Raw genomic sequence first — 14,014 nt, 5'->3', positions numbered from 1 at the left:
AAATCATCTATGCTGAATGAAGAATGGTTCAAAGAGCGAATAGGCTTCCATTAGTTTAGCGGGCCCTTTGCCTGCCAGGTACTAAAGTCCTTACATATACACACGACAACATCAACAGTAGATATTGCCTTGGCTTACAGACTCGGAAAATGAGCCAGACAGACTGTTTCAGAAAGATGAGAAAAAGTAGGTTTCTATATGATGACCTTTCCCAGATACAAACTCTTACAACTAAAAGACATTGTTTCTAGTAAGAAAATAAACCATAAAGAAAAAGTGATCAATGAGAAAGATACATGTCGTTTAACAGAAAGTATATCCACAAAAATAATGGTGTTAAAGGATAATACTTACTACTGGCTTGCCAATGCTTAAGTGAGCATCGTATTTCTTGGATTCTGTGTCAGATTCTGAAATTTCAAATACAAAACAGATTAGAGAAAACCTCAAGAGTAAAAAACAGTCTGTTACAAAAATGCCACCACAAGATGGAGTTCGCTTCATTAAGAGCTTAACAATAGTACTTATTGTGCAAAGAGTTAGTTTCCTCTGTTTGTTTTGGCTGCAGGATGGTTAGAAACATGAACTATCCAAAACTAACAGTGTTACAAAAACCCTTTTAGTACATCCTGCACAAAGGGTATATTTTCCTAATCTGAGCATTAGTGGATTTTCTTTGATAACACAAACACATTCCTCTAAAAACGAAAGGTGTTTAAAAATGACAATAAGATCTTATCTCACTATTGTATGTGCTGTTCCCTGAATTTCCATTGCAAACCACTTGCTCTGGGTATAACTTGGAAGAAGCCTGATCAAAACCGCTTATTAAAAATACCTACAGGTATCAAAAGGCTTACACCTGTAAACTGAATACTAGCTTCAAATTGTCCATGTTGAACAATTCAGGATTTTTTTCAAAGTAAGTTTGTATTGAGACAAATCTTTAATCAAGAACATCTTTAGTTTCTGAAACAAGTTGGATAAAAGCTTTCACCTCTGTTTACTTCCCCTGACACAAAGTCGGATATTTGTTTTATCTCTACAACTGAAGAGTTAAATACAATAGTGACAGAGATGAGGACTGTACCTTACAGCCTAAAAAGACCATTTACTTTAAGACACACACACACACCACTAAGAGATGCACAAATTATTTATGGAATCATGATAAGAAACCATTTGCATATCGGAGAAAAAGTTTCAAACCAAAATGAAAGACATTTACACAAGGCATTTTGGTATATGCAAGTAAATAGCCATAAGCTATTAAAAAGCTCAAACGTTTATTTCAGCAAGAATAATGAACTGAAATTACAGCTGCTCAAAAAGCAACCTGGGAAGACAGTTGCTCAAACCTTCATATTTCTCCAAGTTTTAAGTAATTCTTAGTTATCCAAAACATTATGACAAAGAGTAACACCAAAGGTCATTGTAAGGTATATAAGTACCAACAGTTCATTTTCACTTGGAATATTGATCAGAGTTCCAGGTCAGAAAAGGCAGAGCCCTAAGAAATTTAGAATTAAATCTTCTTAAAGACCTTATTTGATAAATCTCAAATGATAAAACTTGACATTACTGTAATGTCTTGAGGAAAAAATAATCCTAACATAACAAAAAGTATATCAGACTTTCTCTAATCCCAAGCAGAGAAATAAACTTACAAATTCAATTTTTGCAGAAACCATTTTGCAGTAAACTTATCGCATCTTCTGTTACAAAATAATCTAGCACTTTTTACTTATTAATTTACTTTTAAGCCCTTTCATTACAACTTACCTCCCATCTCTGCATCTGGACTGCCCTTTGTTTTTCCTATCTGCTTCTGCTTTAGTGGTCCTCCTGTCCCTGGCTGTCCCTTTCCATTTCCATTCTGAATTGCTGCATTGGAAGAATTATTAACTTTATGTGGTGAAGATGGAGGACTGTTAAGTTTATTGTTAGTGTGACCACTAGCTTGTCTGTCTTTTAGTCTTTTCTTCAGGTGTTCTTGCATTTTGAGACTCCTTTCATCTCGCTGAATAAAGTTTGTCCTTCCGTGAGAACGAGGTTCTACAAAGCAAAGGAGAACTTATTTCATTGTTCTGTACAATTCATTTGACAACTGAGAAAGGCTCTACAAATCAGAAGAATAACTACAGTACAACTGGAACCTGAAAGAACATGCAACTTGACTGGAACTGATGCAAGTTTCTGGACTGCACTCAAATTAGCATATGAGTATAAAGATCAGGTAGGAGGAGAAGAATAGCAGCTGGAAGTTTAATTCTTGTCTTGAAATGTCATGTTCAATAAATGCTACAATAAAAAACACAAAAATATCTGCAGGCAAATTTCCCTTTCTTCTATTTAACCCAGATTCAAATTATTGGATTTATTCTTTATTAATATTTTTGATCACAAATTGAGTTTAGATTTTTTTTTCTTGTTGTTGTTTCCAATTCAATTCTTCAGACAACTATCTTTTGTTAGTTGCTCTAGATTAGGCCTCAGAGTTGCCTTTCTTCCCCTGATACAGCCACATATTCATACTTTCAAAAAAGCATAAGCAAGTTTAGGACCCAAACATTTTAAAATGTAGCTTAGGTGCCACTATTTTACCCTAGACATTAGCTGAAATAGCTTAATTAACAATTTAAGCTCAATAGAGAGAGAACGATCTTCCCCAGTCTAATTTCTTTCTGTTTATATGCTTGTTTATATAATTAGGCTTATAGCCTGTTTCAAGTCAGCAGTGATCCCAATCCTCCAGTGAAATATTGCTTCATTCAATTTTTAGACATATTGTGACCTTGCATTTCATTCTCCAACATGGATGACTATGATATTTGATCTATGTATGCTATTCCTTTTTATTTTATTTCCAGTCAAATTTGGACTCTGTCGAGTAAAAAAAAATACATTCACAGATCAAAATTAGATGAATTTTCAAAAAACTGCATGCCAAGGCTGTGAAAAGCACGGTGGTTTTGGAGAGCACAATTTTAGAGGAAGGTAGAAACAACCCTTGGGGCACTTACAGTAATAAAGGGGGCCATTTAAAAATATATACAGTATCGTAACATTTCTAAGCTATCCCTTTTGTATTAAATCCTTAAACAGAACAGCAGAAAGCTTAAACAACGCTTTATACAATGATACTTTGCACATGCAGAGTGCCTTCAGACCAGGCTCCAAGATCCTTTTTAAACAGGAGTACCTTAAGGCACCTCATGGACAGGCGTAAGGTTCAGGGAGGCTGATAACTAGCACCATCATCACAGGAAATGTGTGAAGGAGCTACCAACAGAACTTGGTGCCTCAATCTAGAAAAAAAAAAGTGAAGGCACTTCTCATGTATTTAAACATCACCTGCGCTCTCACCTTGTTCTTGAAAAACATGCGGTGGCGGATGCTGGTGAATGAACTGTGGCGGCAGCTCTCCTGTGCCAGGAACCGGAGGGTACACCGGGTGAGGTGGGTGGGGAAGCAGAGCATGGTGGTGGTGCATGTAATGTGGCACGTGGGGAGGAGGAGGAGGAGGATGCATGGAAGGATGGAATTCAGCCGAGTGCGGCAACACCACCACTTTCCGGACTCCATTTTCTTCCACCACCTATCAAGCAACGTAAGAAATGAAAACTCAGTACAGAAACAACCTTGTAAATCTTGCACATTTAATCAAGAATCTCCGTGCCCAAGTTTGCACCTGCCATCTGGCAGTCGAGGATATACAAACAGAAATGAACCCCAGTGGTTTTTTTTATATACCCAGCATATATCACTGGAAGAAACTGAAGTTTAAGGCAGTCAGTTTTAAGAAGCTGAGCCTCACACATCAAAGTGCTAAGCAATCTGTAAGTTGAGTAATGTATACATTCTTTTAAACAAGTAATGTGAATTGATCAGGGTGCAATTCCTATTCTCCTTGCAGTTACAGCCAGAAGACCTGCTCTGCACCAGATCCAGACTGACAGCACTATCACACGTACAAGTTGCTGCACGTCACCCGATCTGTGGTACATGTCTGCATACATGTTCCTAGCCTGTGGCAAGTACAAAGTATTACAAGTCAGCTCTGCTGTCTTGCACTGCGATCAAACCCAACTCAAATGTCAAAATATTTCATGTTTGCCACAGGCTAAGAGAATTCAGACAAGGAACCCGTCTGCGCGTCTGAACTCTAGGATAAAAAGCTGCTAATGCTCTAACGCATGGAAAAACTGCTCTGTGCACGTCTGCACACACACAAACACACACTTCTGAGCACGTCCTCAACGGGCAACACACAGGCTCCTTTCAGAGTCTAATTTAGCCAGAGTTATATATATTAATAGCTATCTCAATGTTTTCCTTTTCTTACAGTAAACTTGAAATACATTAAATTTTATACAATAACTCTCCTCGAAATCTTAAGCTGAGGAAGGACTTCAACAGAACTCAGGTTTTAGAAGACGAAGTCAAGCACTAACAGCAGGGCAGGATTCACAGAGAGAAATATTAAACAGTGATGACACTGAAGTAAAACTATGCTGCCCAGTTTAGCCTCATCAAAAAGACATCTGGAAAAGACAGCCAGAGGGTGAAGTTTACAGGGTCCTTTCTACAGCTAGTGTTCATGATGACTGTTTCCATCTATGCTGCTTTGTTGTCACCCAGAGGTGAATACATTCAGATTCTGTGGTTATTATCCATTTTTGCTATCTGAGGGATTAGGTTTTTAGCAGCTACACTTCTGATGGGGTCAAAGGCCTTTGTCCATCAGAGAAATTACCTGGGTGTATTTCAGTTTGCTTCTGTCACCATACAGAAGAGCGCTGGCACAACATTCACCCTGTAACTAACGAGGAAGTCTGACTCAGAAGCAAGCTAGATTGGATTAACTCCTGTTACAGGCAGGCAACACGTCAAACACTTCCTAGTCTATTCTCCCTCGCGCAAAAAAAAATGAATCAGGTATGAACAATGTAATTTGGAAAAAAAAAGTCAATAATAGAAAAATGTTCAATATTAAAGGCAAATTGACACTCCAAAATTAATCAAGGCATTTTTCTTGATTGGTTTTAAAATTAGTCTGCAGCTTCATGCTTCCTTCCCTCTACATCTGCCTTCTCCTCCGAGTTGCACTTAAAGATAAAAATCGCAGATGCTATTAGGAAAGGCCTGACGATGTTTTAGTATGAATACAGCGAGGGACCACATAGCCCAAATTGTTGCCAGCAGATGCAAGTAGGGGGGGCATTCCAGATGCAGGCTGGCAAGCAAAACTGAGATGCAAAACTAATTTTTTTCTTATGAAATCTGTAAGGTAAATCACACAAAATAAAATCTGCTCCTAGAAGATCTCAAGTTATTTACGCAGCTATCTGTTACTAAAAAAAAATACAAAACTTACACTTTCAGGCATTTAATGAAAGCACTTTTATGAAAGTAGACCATATGTTTTATCCTTTTAGTTCCTTCAAGATCCTCTCTTAAAGTATGTTTAGTTTGGCTATAAGAAATCACTCCAGCATTTCCTAGTTGGCAAAGAAGGCATTACGGATGTTGAAATATTGCTTATGCCAAAAGTACATTTTGAAAAGCTCCTCAGCAGAAGATAGAGCAAACTAACCAGAAAGTATTCTTCGTAAAGGAAACAGAATGCGTCCACTCACAAACTGCTATGACAAAGTTCAGCTGTAACATGACCTCAGAGCCAGCTGTATTGCTAGCAATTCTTAACAGACTTGAAAAAGGAGAAAAAAAAACATTTTAAGAAGTCACTGAAGACCAAGTTTCTGCTACACTGAATACAATTTGTTCTTGGAGCAACGTGGGGGGCTTTTTGGTTTATCAACAGAACTAAATACACCATTTCAAGCATATTACTGTGCATAATACTATAACACACGCTTTAATATATGTAAGCCAAAGCTCATAGCTAATTTTGACAGTTATATTAACTCTGCTCTGTGTATATGGTAAACAAGCAAGCTCATTAGGCCCACTTGCTGGCAGAAGGGATACATTACTGTACTAAGGCTTGTACATGATTTTAGAGTCTGAACCTGCTATGCCTCCGTTACCCACTACTGAATCTCTTCATTCCACTTTGGAAGAAACCAAAATAACTACTTCTGGGTTTCTTCTAACAGTTTCTGGAACAGAAAACTGAAGTCTCATCTGCTGACAAGAATGTTACAAATACCTGATTTAAACTTGGTTTCAAACTTGTCTATCACTGTCATAATGACCAAGGGAATTAAAACAACAACAAAAAAGAAAGGACAACAAAAACAACAAGACCTTAGTTTCACATGACAGCTAACACAGAACAAATGTATTTTTCAGTTTGTACACTTCAGCATTTGCCAGTGCTCTGCAGACTGTTTGCACTGAAGACCCAATTTTGTACTGAAGCATAAATTATCTGGGGGGATCTTTCCTTAGGGTCTGCATGAAAATGCCTATTTATAATAGCAGAAGCACAAAATGCTGAGGCAGCTGTCTGCAGAAAGACAACGGCCTGGGGAACACAAGAACACGGGGTTAACAAGGCTCTCAAGCCTGCTCGGAAACTGCAGATTTTGAACATTACTAGAAATCAAGAAACCTGTTCTACCCTGTTGAAAAAAAAAGAAGTTTTAATTTACTTTCCTCTAAAAATTCAATAATTGAAAAATCAATCAAAATGAACTTCAAATATGCCTGATAGTAGTTCAAACACCACACACCGCTCTGATCTGCCTCGACTTAACACAGAAGAGTGGAAAATCAGTGAGAATGGAAAAGTAAAGCTGGGAGAGAAGCCCAGAGTCCTGCTGTTTCCACAGGCACATGTCACTAGCATTAACACTCCTGTTCACACTTCTGCTGTAATGGCAGAGATTTTACTGATTGTTAGGGAGATCAGCACTGGTAGAGGAAGGGGAAACTTCAATAAATAAGAGTTATATTTGAATAGAAAAATGTGAATTATCAGAAGATATTAAAAAGAAATAACTTATGCAGTCTGGAAAAAAAAACAAACAAAAAGACCTGAGGGATGAAAGAGAGAATGGTACTGGTATGGGATCCGTATAACCTCAGTCTAAGAAACCTACATCTCATATCCATAGCATGAACAAGGCAAGTTCAACTGCTGCCACCGGCTGTGTTCTCACCAGACTGCTTCTAGCACAGCCAAGCACGATCTGTACTCACCAGTCCCCTGGTACTTTGCAGCCTGCAATCCACAGTCATTGCTCACACGCCCTAAGCACTTACTGTCACCCTGAAAACAGGGCTGAAGGCAACTCAGGATGTGCATCCTGCTAATGGAACTCAACAGCCAGCCAATTCAGAGCCACCTACTGCCTTACTGGAAGTAACCTTTATGGCCTAGTAACTGTGAAATAATAATAAAATAAAGAAAACTAGATCAAGGTGAGAGCGCGTACAACAAAGTTAAATATTTGGTAAGTTCAATGGAAAAAATGAGAGCTGCTTTTACCAGCTGTTATAGATAAAATAATCAATAGCTTTATTGTTAAGAAGCCACACCCACAAACATACTTAAATATGAGAATAAATTAACATTTACCTGAGATACGTAACCGGGAGGCACAAAAATAGGCGGCATAGAACCATTTGGTGACATCATAGGAACATGTGCTGGACCTGAGAAGTAATAAGGTGCCACTTTTAAACAAACAAGGCTTTTACAGGCTCAAGACACCTGCTTTCGAAAGTGGTGGATGGTGTCTCAAAAGCCAGCAACCAGACCCAGCTCCACAGTTATGGAACTTCTTTCAGACAAGCAGGTTTAGAAGCAAGGCTTCAACAATCCAGTAAAAAATCACTCAGGAGAGAGACTTAAATAACAAGACTGAGCATTAAGAGAAAAAAAAAGAAAACCAAAAAAACCTGCACCAACTTTTCATCAAGAAAAATAATACAATGTGTCTCATCAAGGATAACTTAATGCCTATTTCGAATGTGAAAATAAGTAGGATTTAATAACTTTCTGGAAGCATCCAAAATTTTAGTGCGTAAGTGTGGCTGTGCATTCATTTTTACAAAAAGCACAGATTAGACATATTCCAATCACCATGCTTGTACAGCCAACGGTATTTCTGTAACTGGGCAATGATGAGCAAAGATAAATTTTGGTTTTCATATTGTAACATTATTACTACAGTAACGTTGACAACTAGTCAACTTTTTTTTTTTTTTTAACATAAAGATATGTCATTTTTCACTTCAAGCCGAAAGGTTTTATTCCTCTCTGGGATTTGATCAAAGCAGAATGGACACGTTTTATATAATATCATTTGAAATGGTGAAAAGTATCCCTAAAATGGAAGTACTGATAAATTCAACTTGACTTACAGGAGATATTTTGAACCAGCCTCAGATTTGCAGTCCTGTCACTTACCCACCAGCTAAAAAGCAGTTTGAGGCCACGCACAGGCAGTAGTGATGCTTCCCTCAGTATTGACAAACTGCTAATGCCGCTACCTTACCTTGAAGTGAGATCACACGGCACATATTAAATTTGTTTAGAGTAGTCTGGATTAAATCTCACAAATTCATGTGTTAAGAGCATAAGAAGGATCATTACAGGATCTTATCTATATCCTATAGATATTCAACCATTAAAAGAGCTGTTGAAATGGCAACCTTTTCAGAGTTATTAGCAACGTCTGCAGAGATGCAGGGAAACCTGGCAATTTCTCAGTGCTGTCTTATTTGTGCTTTAAGTACAAACTGAAAAAATCTGATTTATTACATTGTGGAACACATAAAAACACATCTGACATTACAGAAAAATTCTAGTAGTAATTTTAAGACATTTGCAAAGAGTAAGAATATTTGTATTCAGTACTTCAGTGTTTCCTTTACCTTGAATACACTGAATGTGTCCATCTTCAGTTGTAATTGTAAATGTTTCACCTGGGTTTACCTGCACAAGAATAACCTGTAAAAAGCAAAATATAAAGCAGTTGGGTTTTTGTTTATTTATTTTTTTAATTTTAAAGATTAATTAGAGGAGAAATAAAACCATTTTATTTATACCTACATGTTTGATTAGAATGAAAGAGGTTCTGACAGCCTTAAGAGATTAAAAAACAAATTGAGGTAGAATGAAATTTCTTCCTACTTTGATATAAATTACTAGCAGCAGTGCTTCCACTGATACACCTGAAATAATCAAGTATTTATTTTCTCTATTTTCCACGCTGCTGTATATTCTTTTTCCTGAATCAATAAATGACCTGTTATTCACTTTGCTTTCCGAGTTTTGCCTATCAGCATACTTCAGTCCCAGAGCTAAACTGGCAAAAATCAGGAGTACACAAAAACAAAAAGATGCTTTGTGCAAAAAGCAGCCACATTTTCTCATTGATAGCATGTTGGTGTGTATTTTGACAACGTATTTCCTCATGTTATCAGCGAACTTAACAGAAGCATAAGGTCCTTTGGGAGTGAAGGAAGCGTGGATGAGGTGGTAAAGCAGATCATGCCTACCACCTCCACTCTACAGCTCCTGAAAGATCAGATGTATTTTCTCATGTCTGTGTGATTCTGTAGCTAAAGAAACGCAACTAACAGTGAGGGTCACCGAGTCAATTTGAACAAGAGCATATTCACTGTCACATAGATCAGGGTGGACATCTGCCAGAATTATTCCTCTGGCAGTCCAGATTATCAATTCACTTGTGCTGGACCAGACAAACTATCACCTCATTCTATCACAGCACGTGCATCAGACTTACTGTAAAATTTTGGCAACCACGCTTCAGTTTTACCGTAACATTGATAACTTCACTGTAAGAACTTTATGGTGAGATTCTACTGTATTGCAGGTCTAATTCTTTAGTACAACGGGGGGGTTGGCCACGTAAAAACAGCAAAGTTACACAGTCAAAATTCCACCCTGGTGATGGTCACCACAAAGACATTCGATCCAAAAATTGAAATAAAATACATTTGTAAATGTATTTTAGAACACAAAAGAACACCAACCCCACTCCGGTGAGTTCACTGTATGAGAAATAATTCTACTCTGGGTAGGTAGCTTGCTTCTGGACAAAAGTACGACACCAAATGCCCCTGAAATAGTCATTTAGCCAGCCAGTTATATTTATTATGGCTCCACAAGGAGGACAGAAGAAGGTAATATTTTTTTAAAAGCCATAATCAAAACACTGAAACGTAAGCAGACCTATCATTTCAGTGTACTAGTAAATACGTGACTTTACTAAAATTCTCGAAGTAAAGAAAGAGATGCAATGTTACTTGTTTTTTTTTTTTAAACAAAACTGGCAATAAGGGGCTGGGAATTTGCCAGAGCACAAAGAAAAAGGAAAAACAAGGTCTGCATTAAAGTACAGCTGCTGGGGAAGGACACACTAGCAAGGGACAGGGCTCCCCAGGCAGGTATTAAACCTCACAGCTAGTCTCATCTCCATGGACAGGAAAATTCAGAGGCAGGAAAGGAATCCTTTTAGAAATTCAGAGCCTCTGCACAGGTCAGAGCTTCGGAAGAAGTTCAACGAACTGAAGTTCAGGAAGCTATTAACTGAACTCAGTGAAAAGAATCACAAGTGGTGTAATCACAGGACTGCGGAGCAGTTCAGAGACTGGAATTTCAGGAATGCATAGGGCAGTGTCTTGGAGGACTGACTCACTCCAATTAATGAAGCAAATGCAGTTCCATCTACCTTCCATCAAGGAAAATTTCCAGGAAGCTCGAGTGTTTCTGTAGCCGGCCTAAGCCAAGCTGGAGGCCAGAGTAGTGCAAGCAGTCCCAGTAATGTCAACACCCTCAGGTGTCCCACATACCCGTTTCAGAACTAATGGGATCAACACAGTTTGAAAGCTCTTTCAAAGCACTGGTCAGGGTTTTGCTTTTAGCTATTTTTCACTTCCACTGCTGAAGTTTTTTTTCAGAACAAGAAATCCTTCCAGAAAATGTCCAAGTTACTTTATGTGAAACGAAACTGATGAACTGGATGCTGCATCTCACTGAAGTGACTTGTGGAATGGCACAAATTTTATTTCTGAAGAGAAAAACACTGTGTAATACTTTATAATTAGCCTACCCTCTGTGGCTCTGGCAAAAAGTAATTAAAAATCTGCATTAATAAATTAATACTCTACTTGAAAGCAAGTTTGTGGCTCAGCAGTCTCTCCTCTCTACAAGGAAGTGCAGCAAATGAGCAGCAAGCGTATTTGTTATATGACCGAAGGATGGCAACATGGTGTAGCTGTTTATATGCAGATGTGCTAGAAACGCTGGCACACTAAATGAAATGACATTCCCACCCCTGAAGGCAGATGCACCTATGTTCAATTGACAGACTTACTTATTACTTTCAAAATAACTCAATTACAAGTCTTGGAGACCATCAGTTTTCAAGTCTACTCTTCAAATACCATTTTCCTGTGCATCCCCAACATTTTATTTTTTTTTAAACTGCACCCAATTGCAAACAGCCTCCACTAGGTTCTCAAGACTTCAACGAGGGTCCCCTTTTGGGTCATTCACCGCATGCTATTATTCTGCACATTGATCTCTGCAAAGACATACTATACAAAAACAGATCTGGAGCTGGTCTCCAATTAGACCTACTTGATCTGTTTTCCTTGTGCAACATGAAACATTAGCTACTGAATAATCTCACAGCTGGTCAGTGTCTAAAATTTCACGTTGCTAATGCTAGAACTTCAGGACTAGTTTAGATATTTTATAGCTGTACTTATTTCAAGACAGTCATTACTGCCAGATACTTAAAGTTGCAAATTGATCAGAATAAAGCAATGGACAATTTTGTCCCTTGCTTCAACAAGTTGATTGTTTAACTCCAGCTAAATAAAGCCTTCAAATTTATGTTTTCTTTTGTTATTCCTGCCAACAAATAGACAGACAGCTATTTAAACATACAAACAAAACCCCCTCTTCTCTCCTACAATGTTTGTAGCTGCTGGAGCTGGGGAAAGATGCTTCTTAAATCAAGATCCAGTGTTAAAACATCAGGACGTCTGTAATACTTCTGAACACACACTGAAAATCTACCTCCAAAGAAGTGGAAGACAACTCAGCACTTGTAGTACAAGGCAATTAACTTTTATCTCCAAGCAGTAAATTCACTTCAAGTTTACTAACAACTTGAACAAGCTTGTACTTCAGTCAAATAATTTTACCTTCAATTTGTCTGTATTTCTAATCATAGTAGGTACTTCTGAAGGTTTGTGTCCAATAAAATTCTAAAGTTTCAACTAAGTATACTCAGGTTTCACCAGTGCACTCTAATTATTAACGAAGGTTCTTAGTATCAGGAAACCAGAAGTCTTCTTTCCTCTCCTCTACATTCCCCTGTAACAGACTTCTCAGTTTAGAGCACTGCAGCCACTTTCTAATACTTGTAACTTTACATGAGCTTTAAAAAGAGCCTTCACAGCCTTAGTTTTCTTAAATATTAAATCCAGATAATAGATTTTCCTTCTATTCTTTTTATTTTTTAGTTTAATTTTAAAGGACTTCCACGAGTATAAAACATTACTTTCAATTCACAATCTTTTCATACTTCCACTACAGTAGCGTTGAATGATTTTCTTCCTCTGCATAGTTAGCACTTCTATTTTACTGCCAACATCAGTGCTGAGAACTACATGCTTTTCACAGAATCCTAGAATGGTTCGGGTTGGAAGGGACCTTAAAGACCATCCAGTTCCAACCCCCTTGCGCGGGCAGGGACATCTCCCACTAGATCAGGTTGCTCAAGGTCCCATCCCAACATGGCCTTGAACACTTCCAGGGAGGGGGCAACTTGGTAAATTAGTACCACAGTTGTTTTATTTTGCCTCTTCTTGTTTCAAGTATCATACAAGTTGTACAGAGAGATGTTTTTCTACCTGTTTTCTACAGTGTGTTTGAATGTCAACCTCCCTACTACCACCGCAGGCACAGTACGACATGAGCTGTATGAAAATGCAACAGATTTACTTGCCTGTTGTATGCTGTCCCCATTAACCATATGAGGTAGAAGCGGCACTTCATTCAATATAGGCGTAGCTTCCAATGGAGGCGGCTGGTCGGCCATCATGTCTGAAAACCATTCATTGACAATTGCTCACGTTAACCACCTGCTAAAACAAAAGACAGTGCCAATGTTAGATTTAAACCTTCCCCCTTTCCCGAATAATTGTACTTTTCAGATACTGTGTTTAAGAAATACACATCTTTCTTCTAAAAAGGCAGTCTTTAAATACATATCATGCGTAGCTCATTCAACGCTGCCACAAGTGATGAAATCAGCACACAGGTGATGCAACAAAAGCATAGTTTACACTTATGGAGCACCTTATTCTTAAAACTTGGAGTTACAATTTCCAAACTGGTTATAACTCAATTTTTAGGCCAAATAATTCACATACTACACATACATTTCAGTCCCTGTGGTGATTAAAAAACCTGCAATTTCTCCAATGTCGCAACATGTCGTTAATACAGAATTCTGACACGGTGAAAGCAAAGCTTAAGGTAACACAAGAGAGAGTAGAGTACTTTGTACAAAAGTCTTTAAGTCATGGAGAAATGCAAATGGAAAAGTGCTGCACAGTTTTGGGCTTCTAGTGAATAATCCATAATTGCAATAAGGCAAAATATAATGCAACTGTTAATTAATTTTTGGTGTATAGTTAATTCAGCATCCATAAAAAGCACAAGATAACAGACTACAGGAAATACTGACATTTCCTTCTTCCTTCCCATTACCTCCTATAACCCAGACAGAAGACCAAAATGCATTTAGGATACTCCAATTGAATTAAAAAGCAAAACATAAGAACAAAACGGAAAAACACCGTCCCACCTGTGCACGAACCAAGTCAGTCTATATACTACTGCTACATCCTTGTTCAGTTAGCTGGTATGGAAATGAAAGTATTTGGAAAAAACAAAACAAAACAAAACTGATTAATTCTGTACTTGTGGTCTGTATCTTCAGCAGACTAGCAACAGTGGGAAATATACAGCCGGACTTTCATAATGTCTGCTGGTGTT

At 37.9% G+C, this 14,014-nt stretch overlaps 1 protein-coding gene across 6 annotated transcripts in view; it reads right to left on the bottom strand.

Moving 5' to 3' along the window:
* LOC106042987 (fibronectin type-III domain-containing protein 3a-like) overlaps nucleotides 1-14,014 on the bottom strand; it is a 46,216-nt gene that overhangs the window by 15,147 nt on the left and 17,055 nt on the right. For 3 of the 6 annotated variants that reach the window (XM_067005113.1, XM_048079944.2, XM_013192249.3), the window contains 6 exons: nucleotides 12,960-13,098; nucleotides 8,848-8,923; nucleotides 7,547-7,623; nucleotides 3,367-3,598; nucleotides 1,783-2,055; nucleotides 355-410 (listed from right to left, as the gene is read on the bottom strand). In XM_067005113.1, coding sequence (XP_066861214.1) covers nucleotides 355-410; nucleotides 1,783-2,055; nucleotides 3,367-3,598; nucleotides 7,547-7,623; nucleotides 8,848-8,923; nucleotides 12,960-13,055 — 810 coding nt within the window. In that variant the 5' untranslated portion in view covers nucleotides 13,056-13,098. The remainder of the gene's footprint in view (nucleotides 1-354; nucleotides 411-1,782; nucleotides 2,056-3,366; nucleotides 3,599-7,546; nucleotides 7,624-8,847; nucleotides 8,924-12,959; nucleotides 13,099-14,014) is intronic. The other 3 variants (XM_067005114.1, XM_048079948.2, XM_067005116.1) reach the window with 1 other exon arrangement.

The sequence above is a fragment of the Anser cygnoides genome, chromosome 13 (genome assembly GCF_040182565.1).
Source record: "Anser cygnoides isolate HZ-2024a breed goose chromosome 13, Taihu_goose_T2T_genome, whole genome shotgun sequence".
NCBI classification, from domain to species: domain Eukaryota; kingdom Metazoa; phylum Chordata; class Aves; order Anseriformes; family Anatidae; genus Anser; species Anser cygnoides.
The sequence above is the reverse complement of the archived record's forward strand: the minus strand, read 5'-3'. Positions and strand labels throughout refer to the sequence as shown.